We start from the raw sequence: 22,354 nt of genomic DNA on the forward strand, positions 1-22,354 counted from the left end.
TGGAGTTGACTATTATAATTAAATCAGACATAACAGAATTCATCCGGCAGCTATTAATAATAGGCATGTGGTAATTAACGTTAATAACAAGTACTATTCTTAGCCAACTCAAATTCTGCCTTCTCTTTGTTAGTTTTTGTAATCAGGGCTGGCAGCTTCTTATAGTAATACCTGCAGTTTATTCTGAAACTCAGATAATATGGAGTGGAGAGGGGTACTGAATGTCATCTTGGGGAGAAGGACGGGGGCGGAAATGAGGGTGTATGGAGGAGGGAGGGTCTAGGGAGGCTGGAGCCAGGGAGAGGAGAATGTGGGTGGGATTTTGTAACCAGCTGGCACTAACTTTCTCCTCCCCTGTGGCTTCTACACCAGCTATCTCGTATGTGGTCACCGTCTTCACTGGGGATGTCCGGGGGGCTGGGACCAAATCCAAAATCTACCTGGTCATGTATGGGGCCAGAGGGAATAAGAACAGTGGGAAAATCTTCCTGGAAGGTGGTGTGTTTGACCGTGGCCGCACAGACATCTTCCACATCGAGCTGGCTGTCCTCCTCAGTCCTCTGAGTCGGGTCTCCATTGGGCACGGCAATGTGGGCGTCAATAGAGGCTGGTACTGTGAGAAGGTAAGGGATGCCTTCTGGGGGTGGAGGGGCCCTTTCCTGATTCAACCCCTCTTCTTTAACTTGCATAGAAATGCTGACCTGCTTCCTGCTTCCTACTTCCTTTGGACCAATGACAGAGCACATAGGCAGGCACTTTCATTGGGCAGTTGGGTTGGTAACGTGCCCATCCATCTTGTTCTGCTTATGGTCAGGAATGAGGGCTGTTCTGTGCATGCATCCAAGGGCCAAATGCAGGTGCTAGCTGGTAGTTATAAACTGTCCTGATTCTTGGTATTGTTTCACTTCAGCTTATAAATCTCTCAGTCAACAAGTATTTTGGGGGCTCCTGGGTGGCTCAGTTAAACATCTGCCTTTGGCTCAGGTCATGATCCTGGGGTCCTGGGATCGAGCCCTACATGGGGCTCCCTGCTCAGCAGGGAGTCTACTTCTCCCTCTCTCTCTACCCCACCCCCCCACTTGAGCGTGCTCTCTCTCTCTCTTATTCTTTTTCCTCAGGAATGTGTTAATATTCATGACCTTTAACCTTTCCATGGAAGTTGTAGAATTTTCTTGCTAAGTTCCCTGAAGAACTGTGTTGAACAGCATTCAATTGGATCTATAGATCCATGTGGAGGAATTGACATCTTTATTAGATACTTTTTGTATCTATGAACATTGTATACTTCTTAAAAGTTAGGTCTCCTCTAATGTTTTTCAATATAGTTTTATATTTTTCTTGATAAAGGTCTTACATGTCTTTGTTAGATATATTCATAGAGCCCTTACAATTTTTGTTGCTATTATAAATGATATCTGTTTAAACTTATGTTTTGAACTACTTGTTGCTGATGTAGAAATAGAAGTACTTTTGTACATTGAGTTTACAAACAGCCATCTTACTAAACTCTAATTCTGATAATTTGTCTATAGATTTTTGGGGAATTTTCTTTATGGAAAGTCATATTGTCTGTGAATGATGACAGTTTGGTTTCTTTCTTTCCAAAGCTTATATTTAATTTATTTTTTATTTGACCACATGAGCAGTACAATGCTGAACAGAGGGTTAATAGTAGACATCTTTGTTTTGTTGTTGATTTTAAAGGAACTATTTCTAATGTTCTATTTAGTTAATTATGATTGTTGGGGGGTTTTGGTAGACAGTCTTAGATTAGATTAAGGAAATCTTCTTCTATTTTGTATTGTTCAAAGTTTTTATTATGAATTGTTGAATTTTATCTAATGTTTTTCTGCACTTAGTGCAATAGTCATAAGGCTTTTCTCTTTTATTAATTTGGTGAATTATATGACTGCATTTTCTTTTTTTTTTTCTTAAGATTTTATTTATTGAGAGAGAGAGTGCAGAGAGAGAGAGAGAGCAAGCAGGAGCAGGGGGGAGGGGCAGAGGGAGAGGGAGAAGCAGGCTCCCCACCGAGCAGGGAGCCTGATATGGGGCTCAATCCCAGGACCCTGGGATCAGATCCCAAGCTGAAGGCAGACGCTTAACTGACTGGGCCACCCAGGCACCCCTATATGACTGCATTTTCTAATGGCAAACCGACTGAATTTCTTCAAGAAAAACTTGGTCATAATGGATTTTAATTTTATGTGTTTCTGGAATTGGTTTGCTAAGATTTTATATAAAATTTTTGTGTATATGTCCATGAGGGGCATGGCCCTTAATTTTCCTTTCTCATCTAGTCCTTGACACATTTGATCCTGGCATGAAATGAGAATTATTCTCTTTCCTAAAACAGGGTGTATAAAATTGCAATGATCTATTCCCCAAATGTTTGGTTCCAGTCTCTTGCAAATTTATTTGGGATTTTGTGTGTGTGAAATTAATGATTTTAACAAATTGTTGTTTCTGTTTTGCTGGTTATAGAATTATTCAGGCATTCTATTTCTTCTTGAATCTGATTTTTTAAAGATTTATTTACTTATTTTTATTATGTTCATTTAGCCAACATATAATATTTATTTTAGAGAGAGAGAGAGTGTGTGTGTGTGTGTGTGTGTGTGTGTGCACAAGTGGAGGGGGTGTATGGGTGGGGCCACTTCTGAATACATGGTCGCATAGAATCTTTAGCATAAAAGATGGAGCACAATAATGGGTCTCAGTGGACCTCAGCCATAATAGGAATCCTGAAATTCTTGCTGATGGGTATAAAAGGCCCTGCACTGATAATTAGAAGTCAGGAACATTTATGCTTCTGGTATTGCCACCAACTGACTGCAAACTTGGGCACTTCATTCCCTTTTCTGGACCTCTGCTTTCCCATATGATGAATGCATTTTAGGGTAGACTATATTAATTGCTAATACATTTGTGTCACAGGACCAAAGTGTTTGATGAGGCTGCCACCTGAGGCTCTGAGCCCTCATTTATCTTGAGGGAAGAGAGTTTCTCTGGGAGGCTGAGGGGGTACAGCTCACCTGTATCTCCCCCGATCTTTTATCTCCTGTACCGTTTGTGCTTATAAGTTAAGGTTTCATATAGCTACCATGGTCAGATAGTAAGTATTAGTTGAATTCTCAGAGATATCTAAGGGTCATAATTCAATCCAAGGAAATTATAGTCAATGGCAGTAACCATGAAAAACTGACAACAAACAAACACAGTAAGACAGTGGCTAGTCAAAATGCTTCATCAGTGGTAGGGTCAAATTAGTTTTCAAGTTAAAAAGAAGGTAAAGCTGAGAATCTAGCAGTGTGAATAGTCAATTCTTGGCTGATAGAAAATTTTGTAGTGTCACAAGAACATTCCTTTGGACATACCTAATGTGAGTGACCTAGGCTGGACACACTTCTGAGTTCTAAACCCATGAGTTCAGAATGTGAGTAAAGTAGAGAAAGTATGGGAAAGAAGGTTGAATGAGGCTCAAGCCCAGAAGAGGATAGTTTGTTTTTGTATTATATTCCAGATATTCATTGCCTTTTATGTGACTGACCTTTTTCCTACAAGACAAATATAGGGAATTAATTTAGTATTCTAGTTCATTTGGTTTGGACTGAGATTTTATGTGCATAAAGAAATATGGTGTTCAAAGAAGGTGTTGTGTGTAGGGGGAAGAATTTGAGATTTGGGCTGGTAAATTGGAAGATGGATAATACCTACTCGGGAAGACTCCTTGGGGGAGGTATTTCTTGATCTAAGATTTAATGAGAGTGGCAAAAGGAAGAAAAGTGCCATTCCTTGAGAATCCTCATGTAGACCACCCTTAACATGAAGAGGCTGTCAGACATTGTAAGGAGGTCCCAACCAGGGGACCTGCTGTGGGAGACTCATGATCTGCCTCCCCCCCCCCCCAGGTGGTGATTCTATGCCCCTTCACGGGCATCCAACAGACCTTCCCTTGCAGCAACTGGCTGGATGAGAAGAAGGTAGATGGGCTGATCGAGAGGCAGCTCTACGAGATGGTGTCTCTCAGGAAGAAGAGGCTGAAAAGTAGGTGAAGAGGGCCCAGAGGCTGGTGGCCTCCCAGACAGGGCCAGCAGAGGCCAGGATGTCAGACCCCTGGGCAAGAGCTCCACTGTGTAGGGGTCCACTTTTGCTTCTCATTTCTCCTCTAGAGAGGAAGAGAATGGGCCCCGCAGGAAGCTCATTTCTCCAAGGTACAGGCCCCATAGGGTTACATACCCAGCACCATGGCTAGTACCCCCGTGACCCCAAATTGAATAAGCTGCTGTGATGGGCTAGATGTTAAACTGAATGATTCAGCACAGTGCACTTTGAATATACATAGGGTGCAGGGAGTCACCTCTTTTTCCTATTTAAAACATACTAATAGGCTTTTGTCATTAAAAGGATCATTGAGGTACCCTCTTTCAAATAGCAAGGAATCCTTGGGTCCCTAATATTGGCACCTGTTATAGTGGGTTTCTGAGAGTGGGCCACACCTGTGCATGATCTGCACTTCAGTCCTAAACACCTTTGATTTGCTTCTCTTCCCCACTGGTAACATGAAAATTCTTTATTCCTGAAGTCTTTATGGGACAGCTTGACCTGTCTCTGCAGAATTCCCTTGGTCCCTGTGGGTCTGGACAACCGACTTGAAGAAAGCTGGTACCAACTCTCCCATCTTCATCCAGATTTATGGACAGAAGGGGCGGACAGACGAGATTCTCCTGAATCCCAACAACAAGTGGTTCAAACCAGGCGTGATCGAGAAATTTAGGGTAGGAGGGAAGTATAATGCGGTGGGAGGGAGGAGGAAAGAGGAAGGGATATAAAAGGTATTTGTCATGAGGATGGTTTTCTAAGCTAGATTTTGAATCAAGTTTGAAGACAAAAGTGTGCTACCAGAACTTCAGGACCCTGCAAGGTGTCAGAGTGACCTATTGACTGAATGGGGTCCACTTTGCATCTGGCCCTTCACCTGAATCAGACACTCCAGAACCAAGCCTGGGGGAAAGAAGCAGGTATAGCATGTTCTTGAAGAGCCTTGAAACTTGGGGAATCATTGTAGAACAGAGACCCTGAACACATTAACGTCAAACCGTCTGATCTGGACTGAATTAGAGAGTGAGGAGCAAATTGAAGGGAAAGTATAAATGGTAGAATATTTTAAAAGAAACTTAGCTTTAAATTTCTGATGTGTATATAACTAGAGCAAGGCTTGTTTTGCCAACAGAAGTGTGCTCTGACCTTTAGGTGAGAATGATTTGTAATTTTCAGCTGTCTTCCCAGAGCACCCCACTGGTGCTTCTGTTATACACTCAGTTCATTGCTCTTCATGTATTTGTCTTCCTGGCTAGACTGCGAGCCCCTAGGGAAAGGGCATGACTGCTGTATTGATCTTTTAGTCTGTTTTAGTGCCCAGTGGAGTCCTGGGGCTGTGGGCCTGTGCTAATTTGCAGGGTTGCCATATGGGTTTTGTTACTGGGAGTTTATTGCTTGGAAGCTTTTCTTTATTCAGGATCCTACTGTGGGTCAGTTATTTTTGTTCGGTTTCGCCAGGCCAGACTGAACCCGGGCCCTACACGGCTGTCTTGCCCTCACGTGCCCCTGGTTGCAAGGGCGTGAGAGGACACAGTCTATGAGGGTGGCTTGAAACAAAGCCATCCTCACTGCTGAAGACACGGCCCAGAGCGGGTGCCCTTCTGGCAAGGGGTCAGCTGTGAGGTTAAACACATCTCACTTGATTATGTACACCCAAACCTTGTCAATTCTCCCCGTAGATTGAGCTCCCGGATCTTGGCAGGTTTTACAAGATTCGAGTGTGGCATGACAGAAGGAGCCCTGGTTCCGGATGGCATTTAGAAAGGGTGAGGTGTGCCATCCCGGGGCTTGGGAGATGCTTGGGAGAGGAACCAGAATGGTCCCTTTCTAATGACCCTGTCACCTAAGTTTGCCTTTATTTCTCTTGGGAGTGGGGGTGGGTAAGCGTGGGTCTCAGAGTGAGACCCAAATTTGGACATAGGACACGGGGACGTCCTGATGGGGAGAGGACCTCCAAAGTCGACTGAGAAAGTGCTTAGGTGTTAGGAGACTTGCATTCTTCCCTAGTCAACTGGCTGCTAAGCAAGCATGGGTCTCCGGGGAGCAAGAGGGATAGATGTTAATCTGGAACTCCCACCTTCCACAAGAGTCATCTCTACGGGATGGCCTTGGCCTCCCTTTGTTGAGATAGCAGAATGGCGACCCCAGGGTGTGGTCTATCTCGGGTACAACTTCTTGCTCACCCCAGGACTTCATTCCAGATGACCCTGGTAAACACTCTGACCAAGGACAAGTACAACTTCAACTGCAATCGTTGGCTGGATGCCAACGAGGATGACAATGAGATCGTAAGAGAAATGACCGCCGAGGGCCCGACAGTGCGGAGGATAATGGGCAGTGAGTACTGACCAGCTCTCCATTCCGGGGGAGACGGGGATGGCTTCTCTAAGGCGTGATGCCAGAGCTCTGTGGTGGTGGGTGTGGGGGAGGGAGGCGACATTTAAGGGTCTTCAGGTGGCTGAGGGGATGAGAAGAATCTGCACAGAGCAATGTTTCTCCACAGCCTTCCTGACATTAAAGAAACATTCTCTTCAAATTATGCATGAGATGCTCCCCAAAAGGAAGACTGTATCTGGAAGCCGTGATTGGCTGCCCGGGATGAGTCCTCTGTTTCTGTTTAAGGCTCATAGGAGAGGAACTAAGCTTTTAATCTGGGGTCCAGTTTCCACATTCACAGGGGTAAAGGGAGATCATTTTGCCTCTAGATGATGGTAGCAGAACAGACAGAGATGCAGCACGTGTCCTGTCCTTTTCCCTTGGCAGACATCACTAAGTGATGGAGCATTCTCTCCCACTGAGTTGGAAATGAATTTCAAAGCTCCCAATATAGCACTCCAAGCAGACATTAGCAATTGATCAGAATTGGCACTTAAGATAATTAACCTATTTGCTATCACTGTGGCAGTCCTTAATTTTTAAATCATAGAGCAATACTGCAAAATTACAAAGAGTTAAGAATATATCGAAAACAATGTCACTCATAGTTCCCGGTAGCTCTTCTAAATATTTGGATAGTGTCACTTCTCAGACATTCGTACATCCAGTAGAAGCTCTGTATATATTTGTTGAAATGATTTAAATAGAAGTAAATACTCAAAAACATAGAAACCCCACATGGCAAATATCTATTAAGGGATCACCCCGTCTATTAGTCTAATTAGGCAATGCTGGTGTTTAGCACGATCTATCATCTACTTTATGCTTCTTCTTCATTTGTAATTAAAAATGTGACCATAGAATATTTGGGTTCAAAGCCCTTTAAAATAGCCTAATGCAATTCAGGAAAATGGGGAGTTCTTGTCCTGATTGCACAGTTGGAGACAGAGTCAGACCTAGAACAAGGTCTCCCGCCTCCTGGGTCAGGGGCTATCCTCTGTCTTTTCACATTCAGTACTATTTTCTGAGACAACAAGGCAGCCATCTCCCCGGGAACATGGTAGATAACAGGATTCTGCCCCAAACTGGGACTTGATACAATAATGTAGCCCATTGAGGCAGAAACACACCTGCTCTTGTCAGATCTGTCCCCTTTGTGTGCCGGAATGGATCCTGCACATGTGAACCAGTGGGGAGGGGGTCTTGGGACCTAAGGGCTTCCTCGATCTTTCTAACCAGTTCTCATGACTTTAGCTCCTCACTTCCTGTTTCTGAAGTTACCTGGTGCTTTCATTCCTGGGCTTTTTTGTTGGTTGCCTCTCAGATTTCACAGGGGATAGTTCTGATCAGTTCTGGTGAGTCAGGGATCCTCAAACTTCCATGTGTGTTACCACCCATGTGTGTTACCACTCTGTTGCCACAGAGTGTGCGGCCCCACGCACGGGGTTTCTGACTTGGGAAGTCCAGGGTGAGACCCAGGAATTTGTCTCACAGATTTCTAGGTGATGCTGCCGGTGAGGAACCACTGCACTGAGGTATTAATCACTTTTCCAGGGGCTGTCAAGCTCCCCAAATCTTGTTGCTGTTATCTCTACTTGTCCTTTTTTTTTGTTTGGTTAAGTCTTGAAAATACCTGTTATATATTGTCATTTTAGTGAGGTTTTTCCAGAAAGAAATCTACTGTTTTTACTTAGAATACCCAAGATGTTCTTTACCTCCACGTCCTCTTTACCTGACTGAAGCCTGGCTACCTCGTCCCTCCAAACCTGTCTTCCCTCCTCACAGACTGTGGGGCCAGGGGGAGGGGGTTTGCCCGACTTCCTCTGCACTCTCAGACGTGGGGCTCACACCATCTCACGGTGTCGCCTCTGCCCCAGATCAATCCCATCTTCTCGTGTCCTCTGGTTACTTTTTTCTTTCACTGAAGGTGGTGTAACATGTCTCTCGGTCATTCTCCAGACCCCCAACTCCTGCCATTGTTCTAGGGCAGTATATTAGTCTGCTTGGGCTCCCATAACAAAATACCACAGACCAGGGGCTTAAACAGCAGAAGTTAGTTTTCTCACAATTCTAGAGGCTAGAAGCCCAAGACGGGTCAGCAGGGTTGGGTTCTTTTAAGGCTCTGTCCTTGGCTTGTAGATGGCCGCCTTCTTGCTGTGTCCTCACATGGTCTTCCCTCTGTGTGTGCTCTTGTCTGTGTCCTCATCCTTTCTTATGTCATATTGGATTAGGGCTCACCCATAGGATCTCATTTTAGCTTAATCACCTCTTTAAAAGCCCTACCTCCATATTGTCGCATTCTGAGATACTGTGGGTTAGGACTTTTTTTTTTTTAAGATTTTATTTATTTATTTGACAGGGAGATCAAGGGCACAAGTAGGCAGAGCAGCAGGCAGAGGGAGAGGGAGAAGCAGGCTCCCCGCTGAGCAGGGAGCCCGATGCAGGGCTCAATCCCAGGACCCTGGGATCATGACCTGAGCAGAAGGCAGCAGCTTAACCGACTGAGCCACCCAGGCACCCTGGGTTAGGACTTAAACTGAATTGGGGGGGGTGGGGGGGAACACAATTTGGCCTCACCCCAGAGATGTTGATTAGATTCTTCGAGGGCTATACCTGAAAATCTGCATTTTTATCAAGCATACCAAGTAATTATTTGCACATCAAAACTTAGGAGCCTCTGTCCTGCTCCTTTCAATGTTCATGTGGAAAATCCCCTCACCCATATCCTGGTCCTCATCCACTTTGATGATCGCTGCCTCCCACCCACTTACTCCCCACCCCAGTACCTCCCTCGGGATCATCCCATGAAACTCCTCTGAGCAACATGCCCCACCTCTGGCTCAGGCTCCTACCTCCCAACCCTCTCATGACCTTGGTGACACTCCACCCCATCCTGGAACTCCTTCTAGCTCCTTCTTCCCAACATTTCTCCTGGCCTGTCTCATGGATGTATGAAGGATGGATTTAGGGGCAAACCTATAAGAAGTCATCAAGCGGGGAGAAGAAGAGATACTGGAAGCGGGCAAGAATTGGCTAGACTAGAGAGGGGATAAATTCAAGAGCCATTTTGAAGTTGGCTCTGGCAGGTGAAAGAATGCCGTGGAGACACAGTGGCAAGATGAACTTTCTGCCCAGGACATTGGGAGAACCTGCAGATGAAGTGCCATTTGAGCTAGGTCTTGTCTGAGTAGGGATTTGATAGACAAGGAGAGATGGTTGTAGAAGGGGTAGGGAGGAAGAGCATGTCTATAGGTTACATGTGTAAACGTGCGTGTAACATTTTAAACAGTGTACAAGATGTGGGCCTGTCATAGCTGTTGGTTTTTGTCTTCTGTAATACTATTAAAGAACCATTTTAATGGGGGAAAAAAGTCTCTAGTGAACAGGATTGGATCGAAGGGCTGTCTGTCGTGGCTCTAACGGCAGTTTGATGTCTTCTGGGGGGTCCTTGGCAGTACTTTCAAGCCCATGTCAACTTGGATTCTCTCTCCCAGATGCTTTATCTGGCCCACATAAATTTCTGTTGTGCTTGGAACCCGCCCCCCCCCCCCCCCCCGCCATGTCCTCATTCACCTCTACAGGAACTTGGATCTCCTTTTGTAGTCTGGATGCTTCTTTGTAACAGTAAATAGAGCTGATGGCAAGTCCCACTTCCCCAGTTGGTACCAGGGTATAGTGAATAATGTGCAGGGCTATCTGGCAGTCGCTTAAGTGGAAAGTCTTGGACTCACATAAAATAAGAACCAATTTAAAACCATTCTTGGGGCACCTGGGTGGCTCAGTTGGTGAAGCATCTGACTCTTTGTTTCTGCTCAAGTCATGATCTTGGGGTCCTGGAATCGAGCCCCATGTCAGACTCTGTGCTCAGCACAGAGTCTGCTTATCTCTCTCCCTCCCCCTCTGCTCTTCTACCCCCGCCCCCCACACATGCATGCACCCTTTCTCTCTTTCTCAAATAAATAGATAAATAAAAAAAAAAAACAGTTCTCTAACTTTGAATTATGTTGCTCTGGGTTTACTTAAAAAACAAGGGCCAGTCAAAGAAGCAATTAATGCCATGTCTGACATCAGGAGGCTTTGAGGAGTGACCTCACTGACTAACACGGACCGGGGACACAGACTAGATACACACTGCTTGCGATACATGTCTACCCTGCCCTTCCTCAGGAGTTCTGTGGGATGGTAGAAGCACTGTGATCTGCATTCTCCCCTGCGTGTGCACACCACTGATGAGTGGGCAAAGACCACTGGACTCAATTGCTGGAAAGAGGAGCTTCTTGTTAATCAGGCTGAGCTGTCATTTTTAAATTAAAGTACAAGAGGCTCTGGCACTTACCCATCTGTTTGAAGTCGTTCACTGCTGATGGCTAACAATACAATTATTTTGAATTGTCCGTACACTCGCTGCCAGGAAGGAGCTTAGGGCCTCAATGGTTCGTGGGCTGGGAGGAGCCCCTGGAGAAGATCAGGAGTCCTGAGAACTTCCAGCCAAATGAACCTTAACGCTCCTGAGCAAACAGGACTGGAATTTCCAGGCAAAGGGATTGCTACATTCCCTCATCAGTTTGCTTCTGGGGATTGCCTGATAGTTACAGCTGAAAGAGCAGAACTGTCCTTTGTCAGGATTAAGAATAAGCGAAGCTGGTGTTCCTCCTTCCCTTCTGTGCTTCCCCATTTCTGTTCTCACACCAGTGAATGCTGTTCATCCCTCTTACTGCCACCAGTTCTATCAGTGGGAGCTAAACACAAAAGCATCAACTTCATTTATGCAGAGACTGAAGGCTAAAGGCAGAAGACACTTAGCATTTGCCTTTTAGCAGTGGTAAGTCTTCCAATCAGTAAACGTGAGATGCTTTTCCAGTTATTTAAGTAATCTTTAATTTTTTTCAACAATATTTTGTAGTTTTCAGAGCATAAGTTTCTCACTCGTTTTGTTAAATTTATTCATATTTTATTCTTTTTATGCTCTTTTGAATGGAGAGGTTTTATTAATTTCATTTTCAGAATGTTTATTGCAAAAGAATAGAAATACAATGATTCAGGTATATTGATCTTATACTCTACAACTTTGCTGAACTCATTTATTAGTTCAAATAGTTTTGAATGGAATCCTAATGATTTTCTGTGTATAGGATCATGTCATCCATGCACAGAGATAGTTTTACTTCTTCCTTTCCAATCTGGATGCCTAACTGCCTTGGCTAAAACCTCCAGTACCATGTTGAAAACAAATGGTGAGAGCAGATACCCTTGTCTTGTTTCTGATCTTAAGGAAAACATCCAGTCTGTCACCATTAATTATGTGTTGGCTGTGGGTATTTCATAGATGACTTTATGGGTTGATGAAGTTCCCTTTTATTCCTAGTTTGTTGATGGTTTTCTTATCATGAAAGAGTGTTAGATTTTGTCATATGTGTTTTCTGAACCTATTGAAATAATCATATTTATTTTTATTCTATTGATACGATACATTACATTAATTGATTTTCAAAACTTGTATCCTTAGGATAAATTCTACTTTGTCAAGGTGTATAATTCTTTATGTTGCTGGATTTGATTTACTAGTATTTTGTTGGGGATTTTTGCATCCATATTCATAAAAGAGATAGGTATGTAATTTTCTTTTCTTGTGATATCTGTGTCTGGTTTGGTATCAGAGTAATCCTGACCTCATAAAATGAGTTGGAAATATTCCCCCCTATGCTTTGGAAGAATTTGAGAAGAATTGGTATTAATTCTTCTTTGAATGCTTGATAGAATTCAGTGGTGAAGACATTGAGGACTGAGCTTTCCTTTGTGAGTAGTTTTTTTTATATTATTCTTACTGATTTAATCTTTACACTTGTTATAAGTCTATTCAGTTATAGCCAGTTCTGGTGGCCATTCTTTTACTTTCAACCTATTTATGTCTTTGAATCTACAGTGTATCTCTGTATATGGCAGATAGTTAGATTCATTATCAATTTTGCCAATCTCTGTGTAATAGTGTGACTTTTTTTTGGTGTTTGACTGCTAACAGCTTTCAAGCTACACTACCCCTCCCACTTTCTGCCTGACATCTGGGCAATTTGATAAGACTGGATGCTTCCTCTCTTAGCACTGGTGGAAAGTTCAAGCCATGCAAGTCCTGACCCCCCACAAGGGAACTCTTATCTCCTAATCACCATAAAATCCCAAGCTAGTCACTCCTCCCTGCTTCCTCAAGCCATATTTGTATCTTCTTGGAAACCTACCATACTCTCCCAAGAACTCCTCATTATGTGAATGATACATCTTATATTCACTCTTGGTACATGTATGGCATCATCAGCCTTGATATCTGAGCAAGTATGGGGTGAAAGGACTACCCTGTCTCTGCAGGATGACCACACACTCTGCTTTTTGATTGAAATATTTAGTTCATTTATAGTTAATGTAATTACTGATAAGGCAGGATTTATGCCTGCCATTTTCCTATTTGTTTTTTATGTCTCATATCTTTTTTTCTGTCCCTCTATTTTTATATTACCACTTTCCTTTGTGTTAAATATTTTCTAGAATACCATTTTTCTTGTTTCTTTTAATAATGTATTTTTGTTAGTTTTTAATGGTTGACCAGAGAATGACAATTAATATCTTAACTTATAACAATCTAGTTCAGATTAGTATCAACTTAATTTCAATAATATACAAAAACTTTGTTCCAATATAGGTTTATTCTCTTCCCCCTCCTTTGTGCTATGCTGTCATACAAATTACATCTGTATACATTATAAAGCCACCAATGAAGTTTTATATTTATTGCTTTATGCAGTTGTCTTTTATATAAAATATGAGAAGAAAATAATTACAAACAAAAATTACACTATACTGTCTGTATATTTACTATGTTATTACTTTTCCTGGTGCTCTTATTCCTTTGGGTGAATTCAAGTTGCTGTCTAATGTCTAATGTGAAGGATTCCCTTTAAATTTTCTTGTAGGGTGGAGTTCCTGGGTGGCTCAGTTGGTTAAGCATCTGCCTTCAGCTTAGGTCATGATCTCGGGGTCTTAGGATCAAGCCCTGCAGAGGGCCTCGTTCTCCCTCAGCCCCTCCCCCCACTCGAGTTCTCACTCAAATAAATAAATAAATAAACTTTTTCTTGTAGGGCAGGTCTATTAGTAATGAATTTTTTCAGTTTTTGTTTATCTGAGAATATCTTAATATCTCCTTAATTTTTAAAAATAGACTTTATTTTTTAGAGCAGTTTTAGGTTCACAGCAAAATTGGGAGGAAGGTATAGAGATTTATCATATACTCCTTTCCCCGACACATGCATACCCTCTCCATTATCATCATCCCCTACCAGAGTGATACATTTGTTACAATTAATGAACCTACACTGATACATCCTTAGCACCCTGAGTTCATGGTTTACTTGCCAAACACTCTTGGTATTGTACATTCTGTGGGTTTGGACAAATTTATAATGACCTGTATCCATCATTATGGTATTATAAGAGTAATTTCACTGCCCTAAAAAATCCTCTGTGCTCGGCCTATTTCTCTCTCCCTTACCCCCCCTGCCCAAACCCTGGCAACCATTGATCTTTTTACTGGCTCCATAGTTTTGCCTTTCCCACCCTAACATTTTTCAACTTCATCAAGACCTATAATCCACTGATTTTATTATCACTTTCTTCTTATACTCAGTTTTCTCTATACCTGGCTCAGATTGCATGGGCCACCATTATAATCTACCTCTAAACATGCCCTTACCTTTTCTGTCCTTATATCTCTCTATCATGCTTGCTTGGATAAACCCGATCCTAGGTAAAGCCAACAAATGACCTATTTAGTTATTGTGGACGTGCTGTAGGAAAACATGCAGCCTTGTAGACTGGTCTCATTTTAAATTCATGACTCAGTATATCTCAATTTGTACTCAAGGCTGTCCTACAACCTGTCACTGCCTTTGTGGCCACACCTCTGCCCTCCCTCCAGTCTCTGTAGTTGTAGTTTCTTGAATCCTAGAAAAGCTAGTCCTCTATTTATGCTCTGGTCATTCTTCTTTTTCCTCTCCAAAGAACTTCACTAGTTCTTCTCTCCTGCATTATCATTTTCTTTTTCTCTACAGGATCATTCCCATTTAGTATAATAATCTAGTATCTCACATCTTAAACATTTTAAAATAAAACTTCTCTAAACTTATACCCCACTCCAGCTATTATTTCTCTTTTGTATTCCTTTTCACAACAGACTAATTGAAGGAATTACATCCAGGCATCCAAGTACTATATCTACTTTCTCATCTCCAATTCTGTACTCAGACTCTTGCTATAGGGCTTCTTTCCCTCCCCCATAATTTCACTAAGGCTACTCTTGTCCTTGATACCAGTGCTTTCCATGTAGCTAAACCAAGAGTCACTCTCTGTCCTCTGTGGCATTTGCTACAGACGATCATTCCTCCCTTCTCTTGGTTTCAGAGACATGTCCAGCAGTACTTTTTCCCCTTGCTTCACTGGCTGCTTCTCATCTGAGTTGCTACCTTCTCCTGGGCTTGATCTCTAATGTTTGTGTCCCTCTATAATCCTCTCTATGGAGGACCTCATCTGGTCCCAAAGCTTTCAACAGAATCCATGTGCCATTGATGACCAAAGTCATGTCAATAGTCCTGACTCTCCAGATGCATATTCAACTGCCATCTTGGCCTCTCTTTATGAACATCTAATAGACAGCACGCATTTATAATGAGCAAACAGAACCATTGATTTCTATCTCCAAACCCATCCTTCCCTCAGGCAACCCTACTTCTCACTGGAAATACTATCTACCTGGTTACTCAAGCCAAAACCTAGGAGTCATCCATGATTCCTCTTTCCCTCAATTACTTATCCAATCCATTACCAAGTACTGTTGGTTCTACCTCAAAAATATATCTCTAATCTACTGGCTTCTCTCCATCTCCACTGCACCCCCAGTCCTAGGCACCCTCCTGTCTTTTCTAGACAACTGTAATTATTCTCCTAACTGGCCTCTCTGTTTCACTCCTTCTTCCCCTACAGTCAGTTCTCCACATGGCAGCCAGAGTGCTCTTTAAAACATAAATCAGATCAGGTTACTTCTTGCTTAAAGCCCTCTAATGGCTTCCCATTGTATTAAAAAAAACAACCAACCAAAGGAAGTCACACTTCTTACCTTGGCCTGTCACACACACACCGCCCCCCCTACCATGCTGGCCTTGGTCCACTTCTGGGCTTCATCTAATCCTCCTTCACCCAAGCCGTACTGGCCTTCTCTCTGCTCCTGGAATATTCGCTGCTCATCCCTACACTGGGGCTTCACACTTACTCGCACCCTCTTCTCTCAGAGTTTCCTGTGGCTGACTCCTTATCATTGGCATTTTATCAGATGTCAGCTTCTTGCTGCAAGCTTTTCTGCATCTCTAAACCCTTTTTTACTCCCTCACCATACTCCCCGCCCCCACTTCCATCCCATTCTGGGGCACCCCTCTCTTATGTAATCTTTGTTGCAGACATAACTCAGAAATTTTCCTGTTCATAATTTGTTATGATTTTACTGTCCATCTTTCCTCTCCATCCATCCACTCTCACCTCTGATGGAAGCTCCATGGGGGCAGAGTCTGTCTGTCTTGCTCACTTCTGAATCCCGGTCCTATTATGGTGCCTAGCACCTACTGGGCTTCAGTCAATAGATATAGGGCAAATGAATGAGTGAGTGAGTGAATGAATGAATGAATGAATTTCACTTTCTAGCTTATTTGAAGTGAGAAGGGAGGCTCTGATGTGCAGGGATGCAGGTCTGCCTCCTCCAAGGTACATTTTCAATAGGGAAAGAAGCTGCTGCCCCTCCCACAGTGGGAGGGGCATTTTGTGCCTTTCCATTCTGAAGCAAAGGGGGGCTCAGTTCTGGTTCACCAAAGAAAAGCTATCTTACTTGAGAACACAGGACATATGAATTAGAGAACAACCTGAGGCAAAAGAGTCTGCTGGGCTGGATGGAATCAAGGGTCAAAATGTTTGAGTCAGATCTGTGGTCCCCAAACGCTGCCAACCCCCTCGGAGTCTCCTGGGGGAGCATATAAACAAAGCAGTTTTAGGGATCCTACCTCTGGAAACTAAAATTAGAGAAGTCTCGGTGGGACACAGGAATCTGCATTCTTACAAGAATTTCCCAGGGGATTCTGATGCTTGACTAGGCCTGGGAACCTCTGGTTTGTCTGGGAAGATGGACCTGCAGGTGAGCTGACCTTTGACTGGGTGGGATGGGGTTTGCATAGCCAGGGAGGCCACAAGGGCAGCCCAGGCGAGACCTGGGGGTGGGGCGGGGCGCTTAGAGGCAGGAGTGGCAGGGCCAGTGCTAGGAGCCTGTGTCCCTTTCTCTCCCTGACAGTGGCCCGGTACCGGGTGACCGTGTGCACCGGAGAACTCGAAGGCGCAGGAACCGATGCCAATGTCTACCTCTGCCTTTATGGCGACGTGGGGGACACAGGCGAGCGGCTGCTGTACAATTGCAGGAATAACACCGACCTGTTTGAGAAGGGCAGTGTGAGTACAGCCATGCCCCGTCCCTACCCGCCCCACCCTGGCCCAGTCCCCTTCCCCTGTCCTCCCTGCTCTGCTGAAGCTGATATGGGTGCCCCGGCCATCAGAGAGGCACACTCAGGGGAACAGCGAACTAACATGCATGACACCCTCTAGGCTCCTGGGACGATCCAGCTGGGACCTGGTAGGTCATGGTCCCCTCCCCACCCGTAAGCTTTGAGAAGGGGGCAAAACACGAAGACATCTGGGGGTAGGAGCGGCACCTTTCTTCCTTCAGGGGTGGCCAGGCAGGGAGGGATGCTGGGCACCTTGTTTGTGGACTGGAGGACCCAGGCTAGTAGAAAGCTGGGAACTTGGCCTTCTCCGCTAGACATGACACTGGGGGCATTTTGTCCATTTCCTTTTTGAAGGAGAAACCAAGAAAGACACTAAATGTGGGACTGGAAGAGCTGGGTTCTGCCCCTAGCCTCATCACAGATGTGCTGGGTGCTCCCCTTCGTTTCCCCACCTGTCGAATGGGTTTCCTGGGGAGGCCATGTGGGGCAATGGGGAAAGTGTCAGGCAGATCTGGGGGCAAACCCAGTGTGGGGCCAGTCGCTCCATTCTCCCAGCCTCAGTTTCCCGACATCTAAAATGGGGAAGAGATGCCCACCTGTGGCCAGCTGATGTGAGGATTAAGGATGCAGATGTACCGCCTGGCCTACATCACAGAGTAGGTGCTCAGTAGAGTTGTTGTTGCAATCAAATGAGGCCCAAGGTGCTTACCAGGTGAAGCGGATTTGCAGACTGACCTACCACAAGCCTCGGCTCTCTCCCCACCTCTGCTGCCCCATCCTCGGCGAGGGCAGGGCAAGCCTTGGAAATCGAGTGGAGGTCTCTCTCTGAGGCCACTCCAGGCTGGCCCAGTTCTTGGGGTCACAGACACAAGAAGGCTATGGTGGTAAAAATAATCTGAGTGCTGTGGGTGGACCGAGGTTCATTTGGGGAGGGACGGAGGGGGCAACTTCACATAGATTTATAGGTTTCCTCTCTCCCTCCCGCCCACACTCACCCTTTCCTAACTCTTCTACCTCTTCTGACTCTGTCCATCCATCCCACCTTTATGTTCCTGTTCCTGGAGGCTCCCAGGTGTGCTCATGTAGGCTTAGCAACTCTCCAGCCCCTACTGCACTTCTGCTGCCCCATTGGCAGGCAAAACTGTGCGATTAGCGAGGCCACTGGTCCCCCCCCCAAGTCAGTCCTAGCCATGCCTCGAAAGGGGGCTGGTATCCTTCGGTAGCAGGAGCCTGAGTTGTTTAGCCAAGGAATTAATTCATGATATATGGTTAGTGACTGGTAACAGCTTATCATGTTCCTCCTCCTGGGAGATCTGCCTTTTAGAAGGAGATCATAGGGAATGGCCATTGTTTAACCAGAAAATAAAGCCCTCCCTTGTTGGGAACTTGACATGGAATGACTTCACAGTGGGAGTAGTTGGAGGAGGTGTTAGACCTGTTCTTTCTAAGTATCCCCCAACCCACCTGTGAAAGATCAGTAGCCCAACCCATCAGCTTTTCTGATTTCTGGGCCTGTGTCTCCCCTTGGTGTTTGGGTCCCCAAGGGAGCCACCGTCCAACTGGCCTTGTGGTCTTCCTCTCTGAAGGCCGATGAGTTCACCATTGAGTCGGTCACCATGCGGAAGGTGAGGCGGGTGAGGATCAGGCATGACGGCAAAGGCGGGGGAAGCGGCTGGTTCCTGGAGCGGGTGCTGGTGAGAGAAGAGGGACAGCCCGAGAGCGACAACGTGGAATTCCCGTGTCTCAGGTGCGTGGTCCTGCTGCTCTCTGTGTTCTCCAGCTTTGGTCCTGGGCCCTGGCTTTGGGGAGACTCAGCCCTGCCTGCTACCACGGACCAGGGAGCACAGTCGTAGGTTAAGGATGGAGCCAGGGCAGGAAGAGGTGGCCCCTGCTGCTGGTGCTTAGACTCATGTCCCCACCGCACCTGTAGGTGATGAGCCACTGGTGCCTGGTGTCCCAGGGCACCCCTGGGGTGTCTATTTAAATACCAGAATGTCGTTACTTTTTAAAGATACAGTATGACAGGGCGCCTGGGTGGCTCAGTTGGTTAAGCGACTGCCTTCGGCTCAGGTCATGATCCTGGAGTCCCGGGATCAAGTCCCACATCGGCCTCCCTGCTCAGCGGGGTGTCTGCTTCTCCCTCTGACCCTCTTCCCTCTCATGCTCTCTGTCTCTCATTCTCTCTCTCTCAAATAAATAAATAAAATCTTAAAAAAAAAAAAAGATACAGTATGACAATTTCAGAATTTAACGGAGTTCCCTCAGATTGTTAGTTACCCACTGAATTCAACTTGAGTTAAAGGTGTTGTTGTTTTTTTTTTTCCAATTTGAATGGGCCTTCAACCACATCTGATCTGTCCCTGTGAATGTCTTCTCAAGATACCTTACTTTGTTTTCATTCCCTTTCCCCAGCTTGCTAGTGAGGTAAAGTTTTGTTTCCCTTTCTTCTTAAACATTTGGGTTTCTTTCATAACCAGTTTGGGGTACCATTGACTTCTAGAAGTTACTGACAGAGATTTTTAGAACAAGGAGCAATATCAATTTTTTTTTTGCACCGTCAAGCTGGCCATTCACATTCACCTGTGGCAACGTCTGGGAAGTGCACGCAGTCTGCTTAGGTTGGGGCTCTGCAAAGGACTCAGCCTGCACCCATCAACAAGGTGCTGCATGTCCAAGCTCCCTTCATTAGGGCTGGCCCAGGCTTCCTGAGAGTGGCTCTGCTAAGGACAGTCTTCCTTGGAGTGGGTGGGGGCAAGCTGCCTAACAGCCCCACAGTGAATATGTTCCTTCTTCTCTAACCATGCACACAAATGCACTCATGTGCACGCATGTTCATTCAGACGTATTTGCTACAGCTGAATTGCTTACCACCCCCACAAGCCCAGAAGGAGTAGTTTCCCAGCCATGGAAGGCCACTGGGACAATAATTATGAAACATTTTTGTCCATGACAAAGGTCTCTACAGTCTTCAAAGTCTAGCCACTGTTAGTATTATAAGGGATTATATCAAAAAGATAAGTAATGACTCAGGTAGCTCTAAGTAAGTGGCACTAATGGACAGAAAGAGGCTCAGAGTAAAGGCTGAGAAGGCTGAGAAAGGCTTCTAGAAACAGGTAGAACTAGATCTGGTCCAGGAATGATCAGAGGGGGGGTCGGTGGTAAAAAGGGAGGGTGGGTCATCCAGGTTGGAGAAGTGGCATGAGGCACAGGACTGAGGAGGAGGCTCATGCTGAGGCTGGTAGGGGGCTGCCTGGCACGTGAGGATGAAAGATGAGGTGGGAGAGTTCTGGTCTCTCTCCAGGTCCATCACTGATTCATTTCCCCTGCACTGGGCCAGGAGGCTGCTCAGCTGGGATGCCAGGTGGAGCAGCTTTATCCCCATCCACTCGAAAGAGATTTATTAAGCACTTACTATGCACTTGCTCCCCGACCTCATGAAGTGTATAGCCTAGAGGGGGACTAAACAATAAGCAAGTAAATAAGCAAAGAAAGCCGTACTTATGAAGAGGTACAGGATGAAGGAAACACACAATGGCGCAGAGCCAGTGGGAGCGGCCACACTGAGGTAGGCTGGTTAGAGATGGAGAAGGTGGGTAAGTTCTGTCTGCAGAGGGGGCAGCTGGGCTGACTTCCTGAGGGATAAAAAGGAAAGTGCTGGGGAAAGAGCTTGAGGGTTCTAGAACTTAACTGAGACCAAAGCAGGTGGACAAAAGAGCAGGTCACCAGGTGAGGTCAGCGGTGGACAGAGGCTAGTGTCAGGCAGGGACAGACAGCCACTATGTGGCTTTGGGCAAGGAACGTCCATCTGAGGAAGTTCCCTCTGGCTTCTGGGTGGAGGGCAGGCTATGGGGGATCCAGAGGAGAAACGGAGCCTGGTGGGAGGCTTTGCAGGGCCCATGATGGCACGTATTAGTTTGCTAGGCTGCTGTAAGAACACGCTACAGACGGAGTGTCTTAAACAACAGAATTACTGTCTCATAGTTCTGGAGGCCAGAAGTCCAAGTACAAGGCGTCAGCAGGGCCGTTTTCCCTCTGAATGGGATCTGCCCCGTGCGTCTCGGCTTCTGGTGGTCACAGGCATTCTTGGCGTGTAGATGGTCATCTTCTCCCTGGGTCTTCACATCATCTTCCCTCTGTACATGTCTGTCTCCATGTTCACATTTCCCTTTTTTATGAGGACACCAGTCATTTGGGATTAAGGCCAACCCTAAGGACCTCATTTTAACTTGATTACCTCTATAAGGACACTATTTCCAAAGAAGGTCACATTCGGAGGTACTGGGGCTTAAGACTTTAATACATCATTTGTAGGGGACACATTTAAGTCTGTAACATGGCAGCTTGCCCTAGGTAGTGGCAGTGGAGGTAGGGGGAAGGGGCTACACCAGAGACAGGTCCTGGAGGTAGAGCTCATGGGATATGCCCATGAGAGAGAGGGCAATTGGAGACCCAGGTCTCTGCCTTTGGTAGGTGGGCAGAAGTCGTGCTCCCTTTGCTGAAGCCAGGAGCCTGGGGGGAAGGCTTGAGGGTGGGGCTGGGCTGGACTCTGGAGGTTTAGCTGCGCATATTAGGTTTGAGGGGCTTGTGAGTCGAGTAGGCAGAGTCGGGCCTTGAGAAATAGCTCCAGGATATGAGAGCATAGCGATGGAATTTAAAGTCAGGGAAATGGATAGGATCCTTCAGGGAGAGTGTGGATGAAGAATTGTGAGGACCGAGCCCTGAGATGGGTCAGTAGGAGGACAGGGAACCTGGAAAGGGGATGAGGAAAAAGTCAGTGTGTCCACACCACCTGCATTGCTACGTGCATGGTGCAGGGGGAGTGTGGGACCAGGAGTCTAGCCACCTGCCTGCTGTGTGGCTTTGGGCAAATTTCTTAACTTCTCTGGTCTTCTGCGCCTTCCTGACCAGCATGTGTCCTGCAGTGATGGCGAGGGTGATACGGGGTTGCACTTTGAAAGGAGCCGAGTCTGCCAATGACAGAGGTGATGCTGATTGCAGGGCAGAAGGTGAGCCAAGGCCCCCAAACACCCTGGAGTGCTCCCTGCCCCCAGACACTTAAAGCATTCATGCCTTTTTAAGAAAATGAATTCCTGTACCTTGCTGGGGCATGTGGGGATAGCATTTACCGACTCGGGACCCGGGAGCCTTGGAAGCACCTGGAGGTAGAGCCTGCTCTCCCACGCTGCTGCTTTTTCACCTGAGCTATGTGTTAACTGCCGGGGGGAGGACACGTGGGCGTCTTGATCAAATTCTCTGCCAGGGTCAGGTGGTGTAAGCGTTTTAGCTCTGGCAGCTGC

At 45.7% G+C, this 22,354-nt stretch overlaps 1 protein-coding gene across 3 annotated transcripts in view; it reads left to right on the plus strand.

Annotated features, from left to right (window-relative positions):
• Positions 1–22,354, plus strand: part of LOXHD1 (lipoxygenase homology PLAT domains 1) — a 149,691-nt gene that overhangs the window by 52,102 nt on the left and 75,235 nt on the right. For all 3 annotated transcript variants that reach the window (XM_078060123.1, XM_078060124.1, XM_078060125.1), the window contains exons 8-14: positions 373–623; positions 3,912–4,047; positions 4,618–4,778; positions 5,781–5,867; positions 6,303–6,438; positions 16,850–17,004; positions 18,644–18,804. In XM_078060123.1, coding sequence (XP_077916249.1) covers positions 373–623; positions 3,912–4,047; positions 4,618–4,778; positions 5,781–5,867; positions 6,303–6,438; positions 16,850–17,004; positions 18,644–18,804 — 1,087 coding nt within the window. The remainder of the gene's footprint in view (positions 1–372; positions 624–3,911; positions 4,048–4,617; positions 4,779–5,780; positions 5,868–6,302; positions 6,439–16,849; positions 17,005–18,643; positions 18,805–22,354) is intronic.

This window comes from Halichoerus grypus, chromosome 13, assembly GCF_964656455.1.
Source record: "Halichoerus grypus chromosome 13, mHalGry1.hap1.1, whole genome shotgun sequence".
Classification (NCBI taxonomy): Eukaryota; Metazoa; Chordata; class Mammalia; order Carnivora; family Phocidae; genus Halichoerus; species Halichoerus grypus.